The sequence below is a fragment of the Prionailurus viverrinus genome, chromosome C1 (assembly GCF_022837055.1).
Source record: "Prionailurus viverrinus isolate Anna chromosome C1, UM_Priviv_1.0, whole genome shotgun sequence".
NCBI lineage: Eukaryota > Metazoa > Chordata > Mammalia > Carnivora > Felidae > Prionailurus > Prionailurus viverrinus.
The window spans coordinates 142,670,500-142,698,308 of record NC_062568.1 but is presented as its reverse complement, the minus strand read 5'-3'; the positions used below and the strand labels follow the sequence as shown (position 1 = coordinate 142,698,308).

At 40.8% G+C, this 27,809-nt stretch overlaps 1 protein-coding gene across 1 annotated transcript in view; it reads left to right on the top strand.

Moving 5' to 3' along the window:
* The window catches only part of DNAI3 (dynein axonemal intermediate chain 3), an 82,931-nt gene that overhangs the window by 9,701 nt on the left and 45,421 nt on the right, over positions 1-27,809 (top strand). Inside the window, exons 2-10 of the mRNA XM_047872910.1 lie at positions 1,803-1,898; positions 2,289-2,327; positions 9,291-9,472; positions 10,244-10,348; positions 10,912-11,061; positions 12,136-12,335; positions 18,299-18,415; positions 24,517-24,707; positions 25,672-25,796. Of these exons, the coding sequence (XP_047728866.1) occupies positions 1,817-1,898; positions 2,289-2,327; positions 9,291-9,472; positions 10,244-10,348; positions 10,912-11,061; positions 12,136-12,335; positions 18,299-18,415; positions 24,517-24,707; positions 25,672-25,796 (1,191 nt within the window). The 5' untranslated portion in view covers positions 1,803-1,816. The remainder of the gene's footprint in view (positions 1-1,802; positions 1,899-2,288; positions 2,328-9,290; positions 9,473-10,243; positions 10,349-10,911; positions 11,062-12,135; positions 12,336-18,298; positions 18,416-24,516; positions 24,708-25,671; positions 25,797-27,809) is intronic.

Sequence of the window (27,809 nt, the reverse complement as noted above, 5' to 3'; positions counted from 1 at the left end):
GAGGGGTACACTGATAAAGAATTTTCTGAATAAAGTACTAGGTCCAAGATTTGAAATTATAGTGAGGCTGAGAAGTGGGATTGAGGATACCTGACAGTCTAAAAAGCTGGATCAGAACCATTCATTGCAGGGGGTTTAAAAAGTAGGAATTCCCAAGTTGTCAGAATCATAAAATGCTGATTAAATCATAACATCACACCTTTCTAGGTAAGGGCAATGATTTTAAAGAATTTCATTTGTGATGAAACACAGCAAACAGTTACCACTGAAACCCAAGGGATAGTCTTGTGCAAAGATGAAAATTGGGGGCATTGGGACCACACTGGGGGTGCTCTCACCCTGACTCTACCGCTCACGCTCTGTGTATCCCTTCAGGCAAGTTTCCCTGCCTCTGTTGTCATCTTATAAAATGAGGATGAAGAGAACAGTTTTCATAAAATGCTTACCTAAAAGGGTGATTCAAATTAAATAAATAATACACGTGAAGTACTTAGAACTGTGCCTGGCACATAGTAAGCACTCAACAAACGTGAGCTATCACTATTACCTTTTGAAAAAATACATGTGAAGGGTCTGAAGTGAAAAATGTATATCACAAACACAAACCCACACTTTGGACCAGATTTAGTAATCAAGGAACTAGAAAGAAAATGAAACTCAGGATATTCTGACTGGGGTTTATGAAATAATTTTCAGTCTGTGTTTGTTTATAAAACAAGGCAAGCCAGTCTGATTGACATGACTGAGTCAAGGTCAATGCAATTTTATTTCATTATATGTTCACAATTGCCTTATGAGGTAGGTTTTATTGTCATCATCCCCATTAAACCTGAATAAACTAAGGGACGCCTGGTTGGCTCAGTTGCTTAAGGGTCTGACTCTTGATCTCAGCTAAGGTTGTGATCTCGCAGTTCATGGGTTTGAGCCCTCCATCAGGCTCTGCACTGACCAGGAGGAGCCTGCTTGGGATTCTTTCTCCTTCCCTGTCTCTCTGCCCCTCCCCTGATCAAGCTCGCATGTGCACGTACTCTCTCAAAATAAATAAACTTGAAAAAAACAAACATGAATAAACTGAGACTCAGATGGTATTTAGTTTGCCAAGGATCACACAGCTGCTAAAAGGCAAAGTCTGTTTTTCAACCTTGCTGCTTAGGCTCCTGAAATTGTACTCCTAACCATCTAACAAGATGAGACAGGGGTGACCATTGAGATGACAAGGATTTGATGTGATAGCAAATGACCTCAGCCAAAACTGATGATCAGTTCCACAGAGAACCTTTGGAGGCACTCTCTGACAGCACAAAGAAGGACACAGTGGGTAGAGGTCCACATGCTAGGATAAAGTACTGCTTAAATGATACAAATTTTAAAAATTATGAACATGTATGTATGTTGTGGGCCTGTGGACTTTGAGCCTGCCTTCGTTGCTGAGGCACCTGGTGGGGAGCTGGGCAGAGGGCAGCAGACACTAACTCCCTGGAATGGGAACAGCAGCGAGAGGCGGGGGGCCAGTATCCCCCATCATGCTTCCATGGCAGGGCCTATGGCTGAAGCCTTGAAGGGCTGGCAGGTCACTTCCATTTGCTTCAGCTGAATGGCTCCCTTGGAATGGCAAGACCTTACCAGTAAGATTGTTGTTGCGATAAACCTTTGGTCACAGAACACCCATCCTATGAAGATACACGTTGATTTAGCTAAAGGTAAAGCTTAGAAAACATATTCTTCTCATGTTTTACTAAATCGTAATGCTGACTATTTGAAACTGTAAAACAATTTACTAATGACATTATCTCTTTATACAGCCTAAGTCAGAACCATGGCTCCAAAATCTCAAAAACAAAAGAGTGCTGGTGGCCACAAAAACACAAAACGGAGCAAAACCAAACAGATATTACCTGGTAGGATTGTTTTTGCATTAATGGGATTTTTTATGGATTTAGAATCTGTATATATATTAGCAGCCAAAATGATTGTGGTTTTCTGTATCAAATAAGGAAATATGTTCGCTGTCATAAAGTCAAACACATATGGAATTTAGAGTATAGACATTTATTCTTTTAATTCATTTCATTGCAACATCCATTATATGCCATAGCATTTCATGAAGACATAATTCTGTGAAAAAAGATAATTATTCAAATTCTATTTAAGCATTTATAAAATAGTTTAAAACTTCACTGTGTACTTGTGTTTATGTTTTGTGCTTTGAGGCTTGGTAAAAGATTGTGATAAATTAAGATGCTTCTGTGTCAAAAATGTAAATTTGACATCATTTCATTATATTCTAGACAGAGAAGAAGTGGAACCTGTTACTATGGAGAGCATGGGTAAGTGGAAGTATAATTTAGAATTTATGCTCCTAGTTTTATGATATTTTAAAATGCAATAAGCAAACAAAAATACAAATCGACGTGTTGAAGATACACGTGGGCTAAAATTATGTCATTTAGAATCTAAAATTAAAAATGTTACAGAAAGAATAAACAGTAAGAGTGGAAGAGAGAATTTCAAACAGAAATAGACTTGAGCCTAGCAGTCCCTTACAAATCGAACATGGTGTGGTTACTAAAGAGACTCTAAAGTGTTGTGAGTCTGCAAGCTATTGCTTTTATTAGAATAATATTTTTTAAGACTCTGGCTCATGGGCAATATTTATCTGTACTTCATGGTAAGATTCCACTATTTCAAGTAAAGAGGCTGGTTTTTAAGCAAATAAACTAGAACTTAGCCAACCAAATTAATGCTGTCCCTTCTTTCAGAGGCTAAATAATCTTATTCCAGTAGGACCTTTTGTATTGGTTGTTGTTGTTGAAACTTTCCTCTTAGTTTTGACTTGGGTGATGCACTTCATGTTTACAAACAGAGAGGAAACAGTGAGGGTTAGGGAGAAGGAAGATCTAAAATCTTGAAGGCTGTTCTGAGGGTTCTTTTGGTCAAGTAGGGTAGGAGCTATTGGCGGTATTTAAGCAGAGGAGTGATGGGATCTGACTTGGTTTTTTTTTTTTTTCTAATTCATTTAAAAAATTTTTTTAATGTTTACTTCTTTCTGAGAGACAGAGTGCAAGCTGGGGAGGAGCAGAGAAAGAGACACACACAGAATCTGAAGCAGGCTCCAGGCTCTGAGCTGTCAGCACAGAGACTGATGTGGGGCTCGAACTCACAAACTGTGAGATCATGACCTGAGCCGCTTAACCGACTGAGCCAACCAGGTGCCCCTAACCTGACTTGTTTTTAAAGTGTCACCCTGGCTACTCAGCTGAGAACGTCAGGGACAGAAGCAGAGGGCAGTCAAGAAGCTTTTGCAGCAATCTAGGAAAGAGATGGTGGAGACTTGAGCCAGGTTGGTAGAGGGGGGGAGGTGGGGAGATGGTGAGAGGATGTCAGCTGACAGTAAATGGCACTGGAACAGGGCACACTGCCCAATAAATGACTTACTGAATTAATGAATGTACCACCCAGACACTTGGAAGTCATCTTTGACGCCTTTCTCCCCCTTAACACTTGCCCATCTAAACATTCTCCTTCTGTCAATTCCGCCTCTAAAGTAAATCCCATCCGCTTCAAATTATCTCCACCTCTGCAACCTTAGTCCAGACCCCCACATCTCTCACTCCAATTGTTTCCCTAGCCCCTAACTGCTATTACTGCCTCCACTCAGCCTCCTTCAATCCATTCTGCACACCACGTGGCCAGGTCTCTTTCCTGCTTAAACTCTCCCATGGCTTTACTCTATCATTATAGTGGTCCTGGCTCCACCTTCCTCTCTGACCATTACTCCATCCTCTCCCCACTCCCAACCACCACACCTGCCTGCCTACAGCCCACCAGCCTTGCTTAGCACAGAGCATACCAAAATTATTCCTGCCTCAGGCCCTTTGTTCTTGCTGCTCCTGATACCTGGATAGATCTTTTGCCAGATCTTTATGCAACTCTCTCCTTTTCATCATTCAGATCTAGACTCCAATCCCACTCCTGCCAGAGGCCTTTCTTGTCCTCTCCTTCACTTAGCACCATGTTATTGCCTTCTTGGCACTTATCCTAAGGCTGAAATTAAAGTACAGCTGAGTCTTGTTTTTCTTGGAAGTTCTGCACAGTTGCTGCGAATACTGAATTAGCAAATACTGAGCTAGTGCTCCTAGTGTAAATACAGAGAGGTTCCTGTCAACTTTTGGTCACAACAGTTTCATTAGCCAATCAATACATAACTTTGTTTTATGTGTGTTTCTGTTTAAAGACACCTTATTAAATATATATTGTTGATTCATTAACATGGGACTCACAGCCAACAGCACTACAGCCCGTGCCTGAGCAATGCTTATCTAATATACGTATTTTCTCCACAACACATATCCCAGCCTTCTTGCATTTAGGAATGCTGAACAGCACTTTACCACTACGCTTGGGAGATATTTTAACTGGCAAAAATTGCCAATTAAAAAGGCACAAAAATAGGAAGAATGTGGCACTAAATAGACAGCGGGAAGGACATCTGTTTACTGTTTGACAGCTGACACAAGATGGCAGAGCATCACCGTGTTTGACCCCGGCTGGGACCGCGCACATAAGGCAACTCAAAGTTTTTGCCACTATAAGCATGGCCGCTAATGATGGCAAAAAGCACTGCGACTGTTGATGTCGGGGTTACAAATAAGTTTTAGCAAGTGAATCTGCAAATATAAAATCTGTGAATAATGAAGATGGGCTGTATTTATTTGTTTATGCATTTATAACCTATTTTCACACACACCTGGCTGGCCCTGGGGTATTCTCTCTCTCTCTCTCTCTCTCTCTCTCTCTCTCTCTCTCTCACACACACACACACACACACACACACACACACGAACACAAGTACTCCAGGAGAACAGAAACGCTCTTGCTCAGCAGATCTTGACACATAATAACCATTCGACAAATATTTGCTGATTTGTTGAATAAATAAGTGGCTTTCTCTATTCTTCTCATCTAAATAGGCCACCACCACTCCCATTCTCTTCATTCTAAGTTCTACTTTCACCCTGTTTTCTCCTAAATAGCACTTGTCACAATCTGTACTTAAGTATTTCTGAGTATATCTGCCTAATTTCTGTCTCTTCCTCTAGATAGTCCAACCCTACTACCAACACCGTGCTTTTCACATAGTAGTTGCCCAGTAAATATTTCTTGACTACATGAATTAACTGGTAAGAAAGTCCACAAACATGAGAATGGGGTATGACGGGGTTTCAGCAGAAAGTAAATGGACTAAAAAATAGATTATTTAAGGAGAAAAAATGGATTTATTTAAGGAGAAAAAAAAAACCACCTCAGTACACAGCAGTGAGACCTGAGGATAGGTTTTGATTTACCTTATACTAGAACATCTCTCTTCTTCCCCCAGATCTTCCTCAGGGAAACATAAGGATCCCTCTGAATTCCTTGCTATGGGGTCCTGACATTGTCAACTGTCACTCAGGGCTTGTGGCTCATGCCTCAGGGAATTAGGATTCCCTTTCCTTCTAAGAACCAAGGATCAACAGACAGACTAAAAAACTGTTGCCTAAGGGTCTACAGGGCAATGTCTAGAGGTTCCTGGAGAATAAATGTAGTTTTTACATGGAGCTAACATTTACAGAACAACAGCTCTGTGCCAGGCACACCCCTCTCATCCGTTTATCTCTGTGAAGTAGGCATTGTTTATGGCCATTACAGAGACAGAGATGCTGTGATTCCCAGAAGTTAAATAATTTACCCCAAATTATAAGTCATGCTTTTTAATACAGGTTAGAGTATCAGTGGTGTATTAATTGTCTATAGCTGCTATAATAAACTTCCACAAATGTATTGACTTAAAACACTGAATATTTAAATGGCTTATTATCTTACAGTTTTGGAAACCAGGAGTCTGACATTACTGTCACTGGGTTAAAGGAAACGTATTAACAGGATTGGTTCCTTCTGGAGGCTTTGAGGGGAGGATCCACTTCCTTGCCTTTTTCAGCTAAAAGCCCCCTGCATTCATCGACTGTTGCCACTTTCCACTATTTTCAAAACCAGCAGGATAGCATTTCCTAATCTTTCTATCTCTTTGACCTCTGCCTCTTTGTCACATCTCCTTCCTTGACTTTGGTCCCCCTGCCTTCTTCTTATAAGGACCCTTGTGGTTACCTTGGGTCCCTCTCAGGGGCCCAGTGGTCTCCTCATCTCAAGTTCCTTAACTTAATCACATCTGGAAGTCCCTTTTGTCATATAAGGTAACATATTCACAAGTTTCGGGGATTAGGACATGGACATCTTTAGGGGGTGGGGCAGGGGGGTGGCTCTATTCTGTTTACCACTAGTGATTAATAGTACAGGTTTTGGAATCAGACCTGTCTCAATTCATAATTCTTCCACTTAATAACTGGGTGGTCACAAGTGACTTCCCCTCTCTGAGTCTCTGCTTTCTCATCTGAAAAACAAGGTAGCAATACCTTGGAGATGGTTACAGAACTTAAATTAGGTGGTACCCACACACTTCCTTTTATGGGGATGTTGCAAAGAAGGTTCATGTTAACTGTTGCTGCTATTTTTAAAAGATGCCATAAAGATAAAGAAATAGATTGATGAATGAGAATGAAGACTCCCAAAGTAGGCTGACATATATACGGTCAACAGATTTTCAAAAAAAAAGTGCAAAGGCAATTCAGTGGAGAAAGGATAGTCTTTTCAACAAATGATGCTGGAACACCTATATATCTACACTTAAAAAAAAAAAAGATCTTTAATCTGTACCTCATACCATATACAAAAATTAACTCAAAATGGATCATAGACCTTATTATAAAACCAGGTATTATAAAAATTCTAGAAGAAAATATAGGAGAAAATCTTTGTGACCTCAGATTAGGCAAAGATATCCTAGATACAACATCCAAAGCCATAAATCTTAAGAAATCTTTGCCTAGTTGATCTTTTCTTTTATGGCACACCAGTCAGAAATGTGAAGGAATGAACCATTTCTAAATGCACCAACATGAATGAAACTCAAAATAATTATGCTGAATAAAAGAAGATAAACAAAATTACACACTATGTAGGGATGCCTGGGTAGCTCAGTCAGTTAAGCATCCAACTCTTTTTTGTTTTTCATGTTTATTTTTGAGAGAGAGAGACACACACACACAGACAGAGTGTGAGCAGGGGAGGGGCAGAGAGAGAGGGAGACACGGAATCTGAAGCAGGATCCAGGCTCTGAGCTCTCAGCACAGAGCCCGATGTGGGGCTGGAACCCACAAACCACGAGATCATGACCTGAGCCTAAGTCAGACACTTAACCATCTGAACCACCCAGGCACCCCACGTCCAACTCTTGGTTTCAGCTCAGCTCATGATCCCAGGGTAGTGGGATCAAGCTCCACATGGGGCTCCATGCTCAGTGTGGAGCCTGCTTAAGATTCTCTTGCTCTTCTCTCTCTCTCTCCCTCTGCCCCTCTTCCCTACTTGTGCTCTGTATAAAACAAAACAAAACAATACATACTGTGTAATTATATTTATAATATTCCATAAAAAGCAAACTCAGCTATAGTAATAGAAAACAAATCAGTGGTTGCCTAGGGGTAAGGGGGAGGGATACAGAGGGAGGGACGGGAAGAAACTTTTAGGGATTATGGGCATATTTAGCTCGATTGTGGTGGTAGTTTCATGGGTATATGCATATATTTATCAAATTGTAGACTTTAAACATACACAGTTTATTGTTTGCCAATTATATCTCGATAAAACTGCTTTTTATTTTTTATTATTTTTTTTAAATTTTTTTTTCAACGTTTATTTATTTTTGGGACAGAGAGAGACAGAGCATGAACGGGGGAGGGGCAGAGAGAGAGGGAGACACAGAATCAGAAACAGGCTCCAGGCTCTGAGCCATCAGCCCAGAGCCTGACGCAGGGCTCGCACTCACGGACCGCGAGATCGTGACCTGGCTGAAGTCGGACGCTTAACCGACTGCGCCACCCAGGCGCCCCTAAAACTGCTTTTTAAAAAGTAAACAGCAACCAAAATGTAAAAAAACCAATACATGGTAGTTATTTAAATTACCTGTGTTTCAATATGTAGGGCAATTGATGTATCAGCTACGGTCTGTGTTGTTAGGGCTCTTCCCTGTACACACAGTAAGACTCTGAGGAGTGAGTTACATAGAGCTGAAGTCTGTCTTTGGCTCTTGCTCTATCAGGCTTCTAGGGAAATAAATGCCGCTCACTGCATCCTATGGAATATAATCTCTGTTACCTCCCTGACCGTGTGGAGGAAGGAGCAGGACCCTCTCCAGTGCTCTGTGTTCACACATAATAGAGAAAGTATAGCATCGTACTGAGTGCAGGGACCTTACTTTGGATCCTAGCTTCCCCCATTTCCAACTCTCAGGGAGATAAAAATGGCAGTTTGATCCTAATTTGTGAACAACTTGTATTCCAAATGTTTATTGTACCAACTGATTGCTATTTGGAATATATTTCCACATATCATCAATGTTATGCACACAGTCATTAAAACCCTCCTAAATTACCTGGATAATTGTATCATAGAGCCACTAGGATGGGGGGGTAAGTATTTCTTTTGGGCAGGGCGATAAATATTTCTATGGGAAAGTAAGCCCCAAACTCCATTTTAGAGGCCACATGCATTTCTCCCCTTGTTGGCACATCTGTTGAGCAGTAGGAGAAAAGATGTCAGGACATCCAAGTGTGTAGGATCTGGAGAAGAAGGGAGTGGGCTCTGGGACCCTGGGAAGGTGGGGTTGGGGGAAGGAGTTTTGGGGGTAGATGCAGAGCTGAGACTGGGACTGTGGAAGCTGATGGTGATAAGAAGGATAAGACAATGAGAAGACGGATTGAGAGAGGGGAAAAAGAGCAAACTCTTAACAGACGTTCTCACTTGAGAGGTAGTAATTCCAGGTAATTGTTAGTTTCTTCTTTTCATTTATTTATTTATTTTACATTTTCTGTAATGGATATACTTACTTAAAAAAAAAAAAGAACAATGAGGGGTACCTGGGTGGCTCAGTCAGTTGAGCATCCAACTCTTGATTTAAGCTCAGGTCATGATCTCGAATTTTGTGGGATCAAGTCCCACGTCAGGCTCTGCACTGTCAGATTTTCTCTCTCCCTTTCTCTCTGCCCCTCTGCCCCCTGTCAGAATAAATAAATAAACATTAAAAAAAAGCCTTTCAAAATTTTGGCCAAGACAATTATTTAAAGCAAACAATTGCATGTTGCCTCTTAATATCTTAAGTGGTAATATTTAATGTCCCAAGTCTACTTTTCCTTCCCCAGGTCATCCAGAAATTTATCCTTTAGTGTTAACTACCCAGACCCAGGAAATATTTAACTGCCGAATAGATGAAGATGTCACAGATGAAAAACCTTATAAACTTATCAAAAAAGAAGATATTTTAGCAGACTTTAAAAACAGAGCTGCAGTGTCTGATTTCTACCCAGTCAAAAAAGTTATCCAGGTAAGTACAACATCTCTCTTTATTTTTCAGTCCCACCCAAGAGGCTTCTGATACATAATAATAAAAGTTAGAGAGCCTGTTGAGTTCAAATCTGGTATTCCCCACCTCCATTACTTTGAGCAAATGCTAGGTTGTCCATACCTCCTTTGGGATCCTGCTCAATGATCTGTGAAAAGCAAACACCTATCAGTGACTGATTATTACTTTACACCCAGAAAAATTCATCCCTCCCAATTTCAACTAGAATAGGAATCTACCCTTATTTTCCCATACAGATTTAATTTTTTTTTTAATTTGAGAGGGAAAGAGAGCACAAGCAGGGGAGGGGCAGAGGGAGAGGGAGAGAAAATCTTAAGCAGCCTCACACTCAGCATGGAGCCCAAAGCGGGGCTCAATCCCACAAATCATGAGATCATGACCTGAACCGAAATCAAGAGCTAGATGCTTAACCAGCTAAGCCACCCAGGTGTTGCTTTAATTTTTTTATTCATAATCTTAGTCCTGATATGTCTCCAAACATACAGAGTATCAATACCAAATACAAGGAATGCTTTTTTTTTCCCATTAGAAATAAAATTGCATGGTAAATTTCCCTAGAACCACTTAGTTTTAAGAGCTTTGTTAATTTCTATAAAATAAGTGTGCAATCTGGGATTATGAGCCATAGATTAGCACTCTGGCTATCTTTCATGATTGATTAGAAAAATAACAGTTTTGTGTATGAATAACCTGAATGAAAACTGACCTTCCCTTTTGATTATATTCCTGTAGGAATATCCTGGAGATGACCTTCTGGTTGTTTATGACAAAGACTTCAGATATGGACTTAACTTTTATCTTATTGGAACAGAAGAAGGCAAAGAAAACTATTTAAATGTAAGCAAACCCCCAGTCCTTGCATTTTGTTGATTGTCAGAAAGAAATACCTCTGGGGGAGATCTATACATGGTTATGATTATTCTTGTTCTGCTCTCTTTCCCTGGGGCCTAGAGTAGGTACCTGGAGTAGGTAAGCAATAAATGTCAGATGAACTAAATCAAATATCTCAGAGTAACATGTACTCTACTTATGTGCCCTTCATTGACCCAGTGAGAGTAGAAACAATGAATCTGGAGTAATATTGCTCTTGGCTACTCTTTGACCCGTATTTCTGGCTCTCCTTTTGCCATCTCCACGACTTTGGGTAAGTTACTGAACCACTAGTCCACAAAGTGGTGGCACCAACAGGATCTATTTCCAGGGCTGTTGTGAAGATTAAATGGGCTTTTTCCCTTTTGTTTAATTTTCTTCTCCTAATTGAAAAACATGAACAAATACAAAAGAAAATAAGCAAGTGCTTAATGGATTTATACAAATGTAAAGTTTATTGCAGAATAGGTGCATGCAGCTATAATCTACTTTGGGTCATGTATTTTAGAGTGCTATTTATTTTACTCTAGCGCCCAGAAGTACCAGAAGAACAGGAAGAATATAAAGAGCATACTTCTGAAGATTTATATATTTATAAACCACCTATCTCTAAACCATGGGTTTCTTTGGGCAGTGAAAAAGAAATTGATGAAGAATCGGTTAAGGAATCTACAAAGCAGGTCAGAGGGCTGATATGATCTTCAGTGCATTACCTCTCTGTAATGCTCAACAACACTTATTCCTGAGGGATCTGTAAGGTTTGCTATGTTTGCCAGCGTGGATGTGGCTTTTCCTTTGATAGAAGAATGGTTATTGTTTTGGATATGTGGATATTATGGGTTGAATTGTAGTCCCCAAAACAGATATGCTGAAGTCCTAATGTCCACTACCTCAGAATATGACCCTATTTAGGAACCGGGGGACGCTAATCCAATATGGCTGGAGTCTTTATTAAAAAGATGGCTATGCGAAGACACAGAGACACAGGGAGAACACCACATGAAGAAGGGAGCAGAAACCGGAGTGATATATCCACAAACCAGAGAACAGCAAGGATTTCTGGCCATCTTCAGAAGCTAGGAGAGAGGCAAGGAACAGATTCTCCCTCAGAGCCCTTAAGAGGAGCCAACCCCTCAACACCTTGATCTCAGACTTCCAGCCTCCACACCTATGAAAATAGTTAAAATAAATTCCTGTTGTTTTAAGCCACCCAGACTGTGGCACTTGGTTATGGCAGCCCTACGCATACCCAGAGCAGCCCCTGAAAAGAACATTTGCGTGTGGGTGATTTATTATGAAAGTTCCATAGAAGAATAAGAAAAGCAGCAGGACACGGACATAGCAGAAGTCCTACAAAGGATGCTATCTCAGGCAAAAGTCCAGTAGAGGAAAGGCTTTAGCTTGAACCCCTCAGGGAACTCTGGGTGTAAATTACACCTGAATTGTCTCAAACACAAGTAAAGGAGACGGGCTTCCATATGTCTCCTGCCAGTCCAACAGTGGTCAAGATGTAAACTGGCAGTCACTATTCTTTGTACCTTTGTACCAACGTGGTCCCAGTAGCCCCAGAGCAGTGCTCTGCAGAAGAACAGCAGGTGGTGGCCCTGGAAATGGAAAACACAGAAGTGGAGAGGTAAACAGAAAGTAGAGGGAGAGATTTTAGAGGATCTGAGCAGAGCACCAGTATTGTCTACCCCACATCCATTTTTCCAGGGACTTGATTATGTTCCTTTTACTGTTTACACATGTTGCAGATTACATACATGATTTCTCGAAAACGAAGTGAATTTGGTGCGCCAGTTAAGTTCAGGGACCAAAATGCTTCCAGCGTAAAAGATGCCTATATTGAATGTACAGCCTACCCAGATAAAAATTTTATTGTTAAGCAACTTGAGAAAGATGTTGGCATGCAAGTCGTCCCCAAAGTCAAGGACACAAGTACTCAAACAAGATGGTAAGTATGTGACGGGGTTGTATATTTTCAAAGGCAAGTACAGTAAAATCTAGCAACATCTGTGATTATTTTTGAAAGACTTTATCATAAATAGAAACGGCCTGACAGTGATGACCTAGGTCTTCACAGAGTGATTCAATTCAGGAAGATCTACTCATCAACACCTTTTAAAATCTCAATAGGAAAACGAGATACAAGTATATAAGACTGTAACCACTATGGAGTGGGAAAATAACTAATGTTGTTAATAATCAACAACCAGACAACCAGAGAAGGGGCCCTGGTTTTCTCTCGCCTTTGTCTCCTCACTGCTCTATTCTACCACCTAAGTGGTCATTCTTACATATCAAATCAGATTGTGTTATGTCACTGCCTAAATCTCTTCTTTAGCACCCCACCACATCCAGAGCCCTTAGGATGGCATTAGGTCCTCCTTCCTCCATTACAAGGCATTGCCTGCCACTCCAGCCTTGTCCCCTGTTCTGAAACAAGCTCTTTATGCTCTACCTCCATGAGCTGCTTCCAGCTCCCAGAATATCTGCTCTTCCATATCTCCCTGCCTTTGCCCATGCTGCTTCTCTGTATAAAATGGTGAACCTGGAGAATACCTCTCTACCCTTCAAGGTCCACTTCGGTGCCCCTTCCTCTGTGATTTCCTGGAAACATCTGGTAGAGTTGATCTCTCCCTCCTCTGGGTCCCCGCTAGAGTTTAGAGGGATCTTTACTGTAGCGCTGATGACCCACATTGTACTCCTCTGCTTCCCTGTCTGCCTGCCTTGGATCCAGAGCACTTTGAGACTACCCATATCATTTCACACATCAAACTCTTCATTAAAATTAATCCAGTGAGTGAACTGATGTGAAATGGATTGCTGAAAGAATGCTTTGGGGACTTGAGTTAGTCTTTGAAGGTTGTATAAGTCTGAAAATATACTTAGCTAAACCATGCATTTTTTTTTTAGGATTTAAAAAATACTGTTTATTTTAAAATAATTTTAGATTTATGGAAGATAAGCCACAGATGCTGAATATGGTTTAGAGATATGGGGAAAGGAAAAACAGCCCAAATTTTTAAAAAAGACTTGAACAGTTCAAGGGGGTGGGAAGACCAGAGTCTGCATGGGACAACAAGGACACCAGCCTGGGGAGAGTAGAGTGAGTAGCAGAGGCAGACAGAGAAATGGATTCCCTGTGGCAGACAGTAAGGAACTTTGGAAAGTTCTGAAGCAAGGGAGAGGCAGGATGATAGGGCTATTTAAATAAGATGAGTCAAGCATAAGATGAGAGCAGAGGGAAAAAAAGCCTGGAGTTGAGAACATTGGCCAAGTAGGAGACCATTGTAGTTAAACAGGCAAAATGTGGCCAGTGTCTAAATTAAGATGGTGGCAGTAGGCACGGAAGAAAGGGTGGAAAGGAGACATGTGTAAATACAAAATGCCATAACTCCCATCATTAAAACAAACAAAACCCAACTTTTTTGACATCTCTAGCTATTCCAAGGTCTTTGCTTGTCTTTATAACAAAACTCTTCCTTGTCCATATTCTCTAGTTCCACTCTCTCTTCAGCCATTTTGTTTTGAGCCCATGCCAGTCTTCACAAGGTCACCAAAGACTTCCAGTTGTCTGATTGCCTAATCCAATGTTCAGACCTTCTTTTTCTCCACTTCTTAGCACTACTTAACGTGGTTGACCATTTCTCCTTAAAGCACAGCTTTCCAGTGCTTTAAGTGTTATGGATGACACTCATTGTACCCATTCTAACTTATTGGCAGCTCCTTCCCAGTCTCTTTTACTGGATCCCTTCCTCCCAGCCTGTAAATATTAGGGGACCCGAAGGCTTATTCCTTTTGATGTTTTTTTTCTCTAACTATACTTAATCCCTGGGTGAATTTATAGAGTCCTATGATACTAATCTATTGTCTGTTATTGCTGATGACTCCCAGATCTATGCCTTCAGCCTCAATTTCTTACCTGAACTCACTTACTTATCTACTTACTTGAATTTCTAATATGTCTCTTGAGTTTAACATGCCCAACAACAAATGTTTTCCTTTTAACTCCAAAACTGAGATTCACTGAATTTCCCTCATCCCAGTAAATTACAATGATATTCTTGTAATTACTCAGACCCAAAACTTTGGATTTTCTTGGGTCTATCTTCAAAATATATCCACTGCTATCACCTTGGACCATGCCATCTTCACCACTTGCCTAGGTTATTGTAATGCCTCCTAACTGGCTTACTCCTATCCACTCTTTCCCTTCTGCATTCTATTCTCCATAGAGAGCCAGAGTAATCCTCTTAAAATGTAAGATAACGTCACTGATCAAAACCCTTCAATGGCTTCCCATCCTACAGGAACCTACAAGGCTGCACATGGTCTAGATTCTCTCTGCCTGTTTTCCCTCATCTAATCCAGCCACACTGGCTTCCTTGTTCCTTCAATTCACCAAGCATACTCATAGCTTCCAGGCTACTCTTTTCCCAGACATCCTTAGGGCTCATTCCCTCCTTCATCCAGATTTCTGCTTGAATGAGGCATTCTCTGAAATTCCTGTATACAGATCTTCCATGACAGATGATGAGGTTATGTCCCAACAAACCCATGGTAAGTTGAAAATATCCTAAGTTGAAAATTCATTTAACACATCTAACCTACCAAACGTCATAGCTTTGCCTACTTTAAATGTGGTCAGAACACTTACATTAGGCTACATTTGGGTAAAATCATCTGACACAAACCTATTTTATAATAAAGTGTTGACTATCTCATGTAATTTATTAAATACTGAAAGTGAAAACCAGGATGATTGTGTGGGTACACAATGGCTGTCAGTGTATGGGTTGCTTACCCTCATGACCCTGTGGCTGACCGGGGGCTGAGGCTCACTGCCACTGCCCAGCATCACGTGAGAGAGGATCAAACAGCATATCACTAGCCCAGGAAAATATCAAATTCAAAATTCAAAGTACAGTTTCTACTGAATGCATATTGCTTTCACACCATCCTGTAGGAAAGAAAAAATCACACGTGGAAGGAAGCATAAGTTGGGGGCCATCTATAAAAGCAACCACCGCCGTTACTATCTACCCCCTAACTCTATTTCTCTTCATGTTATTATCACCACTTGATATGTGTTTGTCATTGTCATTCTTCTCTCACCTTCCCTCCTGCCCCTGCCTTAAAATTCAAGCTCCATGAGACAGGAACTTTGTCCGATTTATTTATTTATTTCCACATCCTCAACTCCTAGGACATTTCCCAAAACCCATTTATCAGATGGAGGGAAACAGGGAATGGAAGAAGGGGGAAGAGATGGATCAAGTTAAAGAAGAATGTACAGAACAGATGCCTGACGAGTTCAGTGTTAAGAGGAGAGCTGTGAAATATGCTGAAATCCTATATGAAATATATGACCAGGAGAATCAGGAATCAGGAGTGTAGAGTGAACTAAAAAACACGCTTTTCAAATTTATATAAACCAAGTCAGAAGCCATAAAAATGCACTGGTAAAGTCAGGGCACATATACATAGATCCCAGGGGTCTGAATAAGAAATGGGCCAGAAACAAGGCAGTCAGGTGAAGAGACAGGTCAGAATTAAAGGAGGTAAAAATAAAGACAGGATCAGTAGTCAAGTCTGGGCAGAGAATTAGGACACCAGAGATTCATAAATACCAAGATGTGGGGGCGAGACAGGAAGGAGAGTGGTGATACGCTAAGCCAAGCCAGCCAGAGACTTCTATGTTTCTGCCAGGGAACAGAAAAGTGACAAGAATGAGTCAGCCGAGGTAGACTCAGGAGGCAGACTCAGAAAAGGACAGTGAACTTCCAACAACAGGAACCCCATCATAGGACTTGAGACTTAGCAGGCGCTCACTGAATGTAGACCGATACAAGCAAACAGCTATAGTGATACAGATGGAGTAAATAAATGAGAAGTAAGGGAAGGTCTTGACCAATAAGATGAAAAAAAAAAAAGAATCAAAATGTTCAGTTTAGGTGGCTGGGAGAATGCTGGTTCTCCTTAGGAAGATCAGGAAATGAGGAAGGGTAGCTAGTTTGGGGTGGAGAGGATGAGATAAAGGATTGTGATAGAAGTAAAAAAAGGTCAATGGTGAGGTTCAAAGAGGAATGACAGTGAAAGCAAATGTTCACAGTGTTCTGGGTATTCTTCTAAGTGCTTGGCATACAGCAACTGAGTTCTCACAGCTGCCCTCTAAAGTAGGCACTATCCCCATTTTACAAATAAAGAAGCCGAGGCAAAGTGAGGTGAGAAATGAAAGTTCAATGTTTGGGACATAATTTAAATCTGAAGCAATCACAAACAGATCTGCTGAGAAATAACAAAACAAATCACATGTTAAAGTAAGAGCGACTCTTAGGGTGCCTCTTTGCTGAGATCAACAGGTGCCATAAAATTTCTTACTTAATCCTATCCAGAAGATACTAATATGTGCTAGAAATGAAAAGGTGAAGCTAAGGGTCACCTGGGTGGCTCAATCTGTTTAGTGTCCTACTCTTGACTTCAGTTCAGGTCATGATCCCAGTGGGATTGAGCCCCAAATGGGGCTCTGCGCTGAATGCTGGAACCTGCTTGGGATTCTCTCTCCTCTCTCTGCCCTTCCCCTGCTTGCGCTATGTCTCTCTTTCCCTTTCTCTCTCTCTCTCTCTCTCTCTCTCTCTCTCTCTCTCACACACACACACTCTCTCTCTCTCAAAACAAATAAATAAACTTAAATTAAAAAAGGTGAAGCTAAGATATGAACCCAAGTCTCTCTGGCTCCAATACCAACATTCTTTCTTTCTATCACTCTGCCTTCTGCTACTGATACTGAGCTAACTAGGAGGTGAAAAAATGATTTATTCAACATAAGCAAAACTCTCTTTATTCCTTGTTTGATTACTCTCACAGAGATGTTTCACTGACATTTGTTCAACACAGATTAAATATAACCTAATGCTTTTTTCGACACTTAAAATGTGCTAGGCACTATTTTAAAAACTTTGCATGTATTAACACATTCAATTTACAATGCTTCTATGTGCTATGTACTTTAAAAGTTTCATGTAGAGATGAATAAACAGACACAGAGAGGTTAAATAATTAGCTCAGGGTCACAAAGCTTGTAAGTGATAAACCCAAGCTTCAAAACCAGGCAGCCTATCACCAGAGTGCACACTCTGAATGACTGTACCATCCGACCTTTCTATAACCCCATACCGAAAGATCACTCTAGTGGGCGAGACTGCCAGTGCCCAAATGCAACAGCATGATATGTTCAAGGGTGGAGGTGAGCACTGAGGGCAGACTGGAGGAAGATCATGTCACCATCATTGCTGGAATGCAAATTGTTTCTAGTTTTGTATATTTAGAGCAGAATTTCTGAGTCTCAAACACTACTGACATTTTGGGCTGGATAAATCTCTTTTGTGGGAGGCTGTCTTGTGCATTGTAGGGTATTAAACAGCATCTCTGGATTCTACCCACTATATGCAGGTAGCACATCCCAGTTGTGACAACCAAAAATGTTCCTGGATGTGACCAAATGTTCCCATGGGGTGGGGGTGGGGTAGGACTGTACTGGTTAAGAAACACTGATCTAATGAACCAAATAGGGAGAGAATGATAAACAAATGTGGCAAATTGTTAACTGATGAATCTGGGTGAAGAGTGTTTGGGACTTCTTACAACTTTTCCATAAGTTAAAAATATCTAAATAAAGATTTTAAAAAATAAACACTTCTTGATTATGTTGGAAACAAATACATAAATATTCAAAGTATTTCAAAAAGGCAGTCAATATCCACTGTCTATGATAAAGAAAAAGTTCAATATGTAGAATTTAAATATAAAATAGTATCTTATTATTGTCACAGAAGAAACCTTTGACATGTCACAATCTATATTTACTTTTCTTTGATCTAATTTTTGGTATTCTATCATCTTTTAATGTATTAGGGCATATCCCAAAAATGCCAGTACACAATATTATCCAAGAGAATTTTCAGAGGAGGAAAAAGAGATATTCGGACAATCCAAGTCTTTGATTGACTTTCTTAATAATGCATCTATAAGGTAAAAATTGTATCTTAAAATTTTAAAATAAAACATAAAATGTGTATGTGTACTTATAGTGATAGGTCTTAAAAGCAACTCCATACATGGTGTCTCAATAGAAAATATGAAGTTATCAGATATGCATGGGCATATGACAAATCCTCAGTCTTTCCTTCCTTTCTATTGTCACCAGTGTGGACCTGGGAGATGTATACAGTTGGGTGTGTGGGGATGTTTTCCTAACAGCAAATTAACAATTATTTATTTACCATAGTTTTTTTTTTTTTCAATGTTTAGTTTTGAAAGAGAGACAGAGCATGAGCAGGGGAGGGGCAGAGAGAGAGGGAGACACAGAATCTGAAGCAGGCTCCAGCTGTGAGCTGTCAGCACGGAGCCCAACACAGGGCTTGAACCTACAAACCACGAGATCATGACCTGAGCTGAAGTCAGACACTCAACCGACTGAGCCACCCAGGCACCCCATACCATGGTTCTTTTATTTAAGTCTTTTTTCTCTCCTCCTTACTCCCCTTCTTTGCTTCATTTACTTGTGTATGATTACAAAGATGAGGAGACATATACTGTTCATGACGATGCTGATCTTTGTTAATAACCTGAAGTCGATTCAGATGTACCCTTGTACATCTTATTCCTCACCCCTAATTCCTGCGTTGATTCCACTCTTAGTGGATCTGAGAGAGGTGTCTTCAGAAAGCCCCTCCCCACACACACACACAGTTACTAGGAACCTGGGATTTCTAAATCAGAGAAAGAGCTTGACAAGTTCTCAAGTCAATATTGGAGTTCAGAGAAGCGGAACCAGTGGTGGACAGGTCTGCCAGTGGTACCCTGTAGGTTGGTTTCCGTTTCTTTCCAAAATTAAAAATTTGTTGGTCAAGTTCATACACAGCCCATGTTTTTCTTTTTCACTTTTAAGAAAACAGCATTAATTTTCCCACTGTTTAAATGTCCTGAAAATTCCAACAACTCTCAAAAATTGTGTCCTGTGTCTAGGGGGAGTTTGGTTCAAAAATTCCCCAATGATGCAAAGAGAGTGCATTAAACTAGACAAAATATATATGTATAGCTATGTTTACTCTGGGTCAAGGCTTCTTGTGAAGTTTGTTAAAAGGTGGAGCAAAGAGAGAAAGAGAGATGTTCCATCAATGCCTAATGACTAACAGCTGTTGGACAGACTGTCCCTTGCTAACTCGTCATACACTTTAGCTGGCTTGCCTGCTGTGTCATTGTGCCAGCCACCAGGACTATGGAATCAAAGCTGAGGACAGCGAAGCAAATACAATGCCTTTTAACAAAGAGCCAGAAACCCAGAGGCACGAACACAGTTTCTCCTCACAGAATTTCAGTTCTAGCAGGTCTCTGGAGAAGATATTAAAGATACAGAAAAACTGGTAGAATTACATCCTGTATATCTCATGGCAAGGCTAGGGGGACACACTACAGGCATAATTCCATGAAACCTCCCGAAATTGCCAGGGGCTCAATACTTTTAAAAGGGGGTTGCTGTTTTGTGGACTCTGCTGCTTGATGAGGGGAAATGAAAATCAGGTGCGGCTATGCCTGACTTTGAAGTAAGCCTCCTTTTCTTGTCTAGCAACATAATTAAATGTATTTCTGCTCAGCTACAAAACAACAAAAACAAAAGAACAGAGAGTGCATTAACTATTTGCCACTCATTCATTTATGGGAAGCATGCTGTACTTTCCCTATGGGACAATGAGAAACACACAAGAAAACCTAAGGTCTCTCTTTCCCCGTTTCAAATTTTAGTGATTAAAATTTTTCCAGCTAAGAATATTAAAAATGAGAAGTCTATGTACAATCCATCTCAAGGGTATAAGTGGGCTATAGCCAATTCTCAATTATCGACATTGTGCATTATCTTTAGACCCTTTATTCTTTTATTTCGGTTGCCATGCTTAGAGAGGGATAGTGAACAGCTTCCTAATTCCCTCCCTGAGATGTGGGAAGGAGAAGCCGGAACCATGAGAAAAAAGAGGAAAATTGGCTATAGGAATTACAGTAGTCCTGGTCAAGAATAAATAAACCCATGTACATATATCACTGTCAGGTTTCCCACTCTAAAACTGTTTAAGGTTTATTCAGTTTTTTAAAGGCTAATATAAGCCTGGTTTTGTTCTGGGAAGAGTGCCCTTTTAGAAATGAGTTCTTTCTGAATTTTACTCATAACAAACCTGAGGGAAACAGTATCTTGCAAAAGAAAGAAATGATAAGAAAGGAGACAGAAGAATTCTCAAGCAACTGGGAAACAGCTCATTTGGGGGTGGGGGCGGGGGGAGAGAGAAACCCTTTAAAAGAAAAGTACTTACAGGCTTTAACTCAGACTACGGTTTTGCCAGCCTTCACCGCATCACCCTCAGAAACCACGTACTGGGGTGCAGGGAAATAAAAAAAACGAAACCAGCGAAAAGATGCTGTCTTCACTTCTCCCTTGTGAATTACTTCCTAACTTGAGCTAAGAGGGAAGAATCAGGAAGCCAGAGCAAAGGCCCCTGCTTGTAGCTCCTCTCTTGGAAATTCCTTTCTCATTCAGGATGAAACAGAGAAAAAAACAAAAAACAAAACCAAACCCAAGAGTTTGAAGATGCTAATAAACGCTTCTACTTGAAGCTCCAGGCTGTGAACCTACCCTACCTAGGGTGTTTCAACGTTAATGTGTATATGAATCACCTGGGGATCTTGTTAGACTGCAGGCTCTGACTCTGTAAATTCAAGGTGGTGTCTGTGACTGCACTTTCAGCAAACTCCAGGTGATCATGATGATGCCGGTAGCATCATTGGGAAGATGAGTTTAACCAAGAGTATTCAATTAAGCAGTGAACAGTAGTGTTAATTCTTAACGGCAGGGGTATTAAATGGTTATCCTGCTTAATTACATTTTTAGGAGAATCTATTATAATATTTTGAGTTTATATTTAATTGTCTAAATAAAGGAGGGGATTTTCTTTCTTTTTTTTTAGTGTTTATTTTTTATTTTTGAGAGGGAGACAGAGCGTGAGCAAGGGAGGGTCAAAGAGAGAAGGAGACACAGAATCCGAAGCAGGCTCCAGGCTCCGAGCTGTCAGCACAGAGCCCAACATGAAGCTTGAACTCCCGAACTGCGAGATCATGACCTGAGTCGAAGTTGGACACTTAACCCACTGAGCCACCCAGGCACCCCAGAGGGTTTTTTTTTTTTCTTATTTTGGAACATTCATAATCAAGAGCCACTCTTTCAGCTTACCACACCTACTAAAAAAACAAGCTATTTGGACTATCAGTCATTAGGGTAAAACCTCTGGTGGCATTCTAATTGTGGGAGTCCCAGAGGTCATGTGAATGAGCTGGGTTTTCAAACCTAAGCATATGCAGGAGCAATAAACATGACAGAAACTTATAGTAACTATTTTTTGGTTTCGTTTTTTGTTTGTTTATAATACTACTTCTTTCAAGAACATACCTCAGTTTCATATTATAAACAAGTGACTAGGGGCGCCTGGGTGGCTCAGTTGGTTAAGCGTCCGACTTCAGCTCAGGTCACGATCTCGCGGTACGCGAGTTCGAGCCCCGCATCGGTCTCTGGGCTGATGGCTCAGAGCCTGGAGCCTGCTTCCGATTCTGTGTCTCCCTCTCTCTCTGCCCCTCCCCCGTTCATGCTCTGTCTCTCTCTGTCTCAAAAATAAATAAACGTTAAAAAAATTAAAAAATAAAAAAATAAACAAGTGACTAAGTAATGGTGGAATAAGTTGGTCAAACTCACAGAAAATAATTATAAGATCTAGAAAACAAGAGTTACACAGAAACACACACACACAACTATTTGAAGGCTCAAGAGAGTGACCTAAAGTAAGCAGAAACTGGAGGGGAGAAGGATAAGATGTGCACATTTGCAGTGTTTTTTCTTTAAGTATTGCCTAATCCACAGGAGGCTCAAGTGACAGAAACCCGTAGGCTTATACAGGTCTGTTGGTGACAGAATAACCAAATGGTCAGGGGGAAGTCATGGAAAGGTGGTAGCCTCAGACAAGCTGAGACCCCAGTTCCACACAAAAAGTCTAACAAGATCCTAGGCTGCAGACTAACACACTCATTTTTAGGGGAAACCCCAGGAGAGTCCAGAAGGAACTACCAGCATCTAGAAGCTGAAAAATTAAGCAGAGATTTCAGCTACTATTCTACACAGAGAGCACAGAATTTAGAGTTTGAGTCCAGCCAAGTTAACTACATTATAGAACAAACTCCACTTTTCAGAGGAACAAAAGAGAACCCAGAGTCTCTACAACACATCATTTATAATGTCCAGTTTCGTTAAATATGTAAAGTCACTAAACATGTGAAGAAGTAGGAAAATGGGACTCTAGGGTTCTTCCTGACACCACCTCTGGCCCCGAACAAGGGTTTTATTTTCCCCCAACACCAAATACATGGTATCTTTTCCAACACCAACTCTCGAACTCTCAGACACTCTCTGGAGTTAGTGCAGTCTCCCCAAGTTAAAGGGCTTAGTCTCACCAGCCTGCCAATCTCAAGTCCCAGGAGTGCTACACATAGTTCTGACCAGCCAGCTATAATGAGTTTGATACTTCTCCAGAATGACTCATCTAACTCAGGAAAGCGCTTCACTTACCATCACCAGTTTATCGTAAAGGATGCGACTCAGGAGCAGCCAAATGGAAGAGCTGCATAGGACAAGTTATCAGGGGTGGGAGGGGGGGAGGGGGGGCCTGCCAACCTCCCGGCACTTTCTTGCCTTCACCAACTTGGGAGCTCCTATCATAACTTTTAAGACAGGAGCCTGTCAAGCCAGGGCCCTAGGCTATTAAAAGATGGGCCTAAAGGCGCCTGGGTGGCTCAGTCAGTTAAGCCTCCAGTTTGGGTTCAGCTCATGATCTCACAGTTCGAATAAACATTGAAAAAAAAAAATATATGAGCCTGGTACTCAGAATGTTCTTAAAGGGTCAATATTAGCATTGTTAGCAGGATAGGTCTTCATTTTAGGGCTTGTCTCCTGTATTGCGGGTTTAGCAATGGAATAAAACACATTCGTGCCTCCAGGACTTTGTGATAACTAAAACCACCACCACAGATGCACATACAGCATACTTCTAAATTCCAAAGCTTCCCTTGAGAATCTTACTTGTTTTACATTTTATATACATTATATATATATGTGTACAATATATGTACAATATATATACGATATGTATATATTATAATCCTGATTAATGTATAATCCTAAATATATATATAAAATCCTAATAATATATTTGTATACAAATTAGTACATATGATCATTTGGTACCAAACATGGCTAAGAAAATGGCATTTTCTGTCAGTTTGGGTTTTTCAGGAAGCAAATGAGACCGAGTGTAAAACAGAGGTTTACTGAGGGTCCCACTGTGTAAAAAACAAAAAAAAAATTTTTTAAGTTAGCAGGATTGGTTGGGCCCCTGGGTGGCTCAGTTGGTTAAGTGTCTGACTTCAGCTCGGGTCATGATCTCGAGGTTCGTGGGTTCGAGTCCCACATCGGGCTCTGTGCTGACAGCTCAGAGCCGGGAGCCTGCTTTGGTTTCTGTCTCCCTCTGCCCCTCCCCTGCTCACGGTCTGTCTCTCTCTCTCTCTCAAAAACAAATAAACTTTAAAAAGTAATAATAAATAAAGTTAGCAGGATTGGGCAAATAAAGCTTCAGCAAAGTCGCAGTCCACCCCGGCAGGAAGCTCCAGAGGGAACCAGCCTGTTGGAGAAGTCCTGCAGGAAGCAGAGCTTGGCAGGCACGGTGTCCCTGCAGCTGTCAGCTCAGTCATTGGCCCGGGAGAGCACAGCCTTGGCTGGGAAGCGTCTGCAGATGGTGAAGGTGTTCCAGACCATCAGCCAACAACATCCTGGCACTAGAAGTTTTGAGTAACACACAGACAGGAGGTTTCTTTCTCTTAAGTCACATATTTCACATGGGGGTAATCATTAGTTACCAAGTATAATTGAGGATATTTTGGTTTTTTTCCGTATGAATGAAGTAGGAGGAACTGCCGAAAGACCTATCATTGAATACTATAATCCAACATCTTGTGTGTGTGTGTGTTTTGTCCTAACAAAATAGTGTTGAAATAGCCCTGCAGCAAAATGAAATCATGAACACATTTATTGATGACTGGAAGTGCCTGGCAGAAGAAGAAGGCACCTTTGGAGACAAAACTGATACCCACCTGAAAGAGTACCAGTCCTTTACCGACCTTCATAACCTAACAGAGAATATGGTCACTTCCATCTCATGGCATCCGACTATCTATGGTGAGATGACTGTGACTGTGGCTCTCTTTGGTGAGGGCAAGGAAAGTCTTTTGCTTTTATATGTAAAATTACACACTACCTAAGTATCTCAGTTTCAGTAAGACAACTTCCAATTGCTGAGTGCACCTGCCGGGATCTTTCTTGGCATCCTGCAGTCCTGTGTTCTCCCAGCACCTCACTGTGGCCTCTACAAGGACAGAACCAAGCTCACACCAGGGAAGTGACTGTCTCAGGTCACCCAGCTGGTGAAATGCTGAATCTGGATTTGCCTCAGCCTCTTGGGACTCCCAAGGCTAGCTCCATTCCTCCTGATACTCTTCCTCTCTGATTACAGGGCAAGAAAGGAAACACACCTCCTTTGTTATTTTTTTTTTATGTTTACTTATTTTTGAGAGAGTGCAAACAGGGGAGGGACAGAGAGGGCGGGGCAGAGGATCCAAAGCCTGCTCTGCACTGACAGCAGCCAGTCGATGTGGGGCTTGAACTCACGAACCTTGAGATCATGACCTGAGCTACAAAGTAGGTTGCTGAACCAACTGAACCACCCAGGCACCCCAAACACACCTCCTTTAAATCACTCAGCAGCCAAGGGGGGGTAGCCTCATGTGCAAATGCAACTAAGCAGAGAAAAATGTCCTTTCCCTCTTTTTTCCTCTTCCCCTCCCCCACATTGGCCTTTTTCTCACAAAAAAATTTTTTTCTTACTAAATCTTTGAAGTTTACTGTTTACACTAACAGTACATCTCAATTTGGACTGACCACCTTTCAAGTGCTAAATTAGCAACATGTGGCTAACTGGCGCCGTATTACACAGTAGAGCTCAAAGAGACTCTTGGTCTCTTATTGAATATATTTGTTTCATCAAAGTGGAAATGAATAGTGACCATGTAGAGCAATAAAACCTACAAACACCTCTCCATGTACAGTTGCTGCAGGTTTTAACTTCTAATTGTGTCTCAATCAGGGTTAATAGCTGTGTCAGTGGCTGTAAGACTCTCCCTTGAAGACAGAGTCCACTTTTCTGGTAAATTATTGCTGCAGCCATCACTAATTCTTTTCTGGAGTTTCTCCGATCCCATACATCCTCAGGTAATTGAGGAGAGTTGCCCACATAGTCTAAAAATATCAAATACTATGTTCACGTTTATCTTTAGCGGTTTTAATTGCAAAGTACTTTATAGTTACTTAATATGGTAAGCCCTTATGAAGTTAGGCTTTCTTCGATTCAGAATTTGTCATCAATTTGAGCAAGACTAAAGTTTACAGTCAGTTTATTGAACAAATCAGTATGTTATTTTCAAAAAAGATTTTAAGAGGAACGTTAAACCATTCTTAAAAAGCAAACTCTTTTATGGGCTTCCTTTAAACACTATTTGTTCAAATGCAAATAAATGTTAATTTCACATGAATTTCCTCAGTTCCGAGGATCACCAGTAGGTGATGGTAATGAGTACAGACACCTGTGTGGGAAACACAGGGGGGCGGGGCGGGGGTGGGGACCATGGCCCCAGAAAGCGTACAGCCCATCTGTGGGCACAGCGACTCTTCAGCTCTCTTGTTGCCAGGTGTTGAACTTGTCAAAGGAATCCAGATCAGAAATTTTGAGTGAAATCTCCCAACTTTTAAATAGTTCAACTAAAACCAAACCAAACGCACAAATCAACCCAAATAAGGCTGAGGCCTGGGTTTGCCCCACAGGGTTCTGTTTCTGTCATCTGCTCAAAAACAGTTTTATTTAGGGTGCTTTATAGTGTTAGATTAAGGTTTTTTTAATGTACTTAAATATAATATTTTGTTTCTATAAAGTATTATATAACTAAGTCTTTCCCTAATAAAACCTAGCCTTCCTCCCTTCCTTCTTCCCTAATTCATCTGAATTCAGGCAGTTTTACTATAATAGATTGGGATACTTTAATTATTATAGACCTTGAGGTCAAAATAGCAGATCCCTGGTTCTTTCTTGCCAGCCTACTTACCACAAAAATGATGCCATTCTCTCACTGGGGTTTTCTAACATTTTCTAGTGGAGTAGAATTACTCACCAGTCCACAATGTGGAAGTGTGGCTGAACTTTCAGGCAAAAAGGAGGAAAGAAGGACCTTTTCCTCTATTTTAAAGACTAGCTTTTTAAAAAACAAGCAAATTATTAAAGAAATAATGCAAATGATTTCTTTTGTTTTGTTCTATCAAAACTATAGGAGAATTTTTTTTTAATTTATTTTGGAAGTAGAGTTTTCTCTAGAATCCACAGAGTGTCAAATAAACAAAGATGATTAGCTCCAATTCCAGTCTGAAACCTTTAGCTCAGGGGTGGCAAACCAATGGCCTCTGGGCCCCTTCTTTCTTTTTTTTACTTTTTTATTAAAATTTTTTTTAACATTTATTCATTTTTGAGAGACAGAGACAGAGCATGAGCAGGGAAAGGGTAGAGAGAGGAAGACACAGAATCCAAAGCAGGCTCCAGGCTCTGAGCTGTCAGCACGGAGCCTGACATGGGGCTCGAACTCACGAACTGCAAGATCATGACCTGAGCAGAAGTTGGACACTCAACTGACTGAGCCACCCAGGCACCCCAGGGCCCCATATTTCTGATGGTTTTGTTTAAAGAAGAACAGTAACCATGCAAGGATTTTGCTTGGTGGTAACATATTAACACAGGTGCCAAAGAGATTTAATATACCTATTCCTTACAGGGCCTCCTTCTTACCCTCCAGGCACTTGAGTTTGTTCACCTTCTGTGTTTGGTATTATTTTAAAATTTGAACTATTATCAGTGGCCAACACCTTTTTTTTTTTTCTCATTCAACGAATTTTCTTTTTGAGTGCTCACTCTGTGCCAGGCCAGCTAGACAGCGGGGAACAAAACAGACAAATATCTTGTCCTCACAGAGCTTACCTTCATACTTCTCAGAAACACTAAGCTTAGTCTTTTTCTTTATAAAAAAGTTAAAACATCTCCCAGCAATGACCCATGGAAGGTGGAGGAAGGGAAGACCTGGGCCCCTTGAGAATATAGCTCTCTCATACACGTAGCCAACATGCACAATACAATTTAGCAAAAGCAGTTTCCCATCCAGAGGTAGGATTCTGGGAATAGACTCT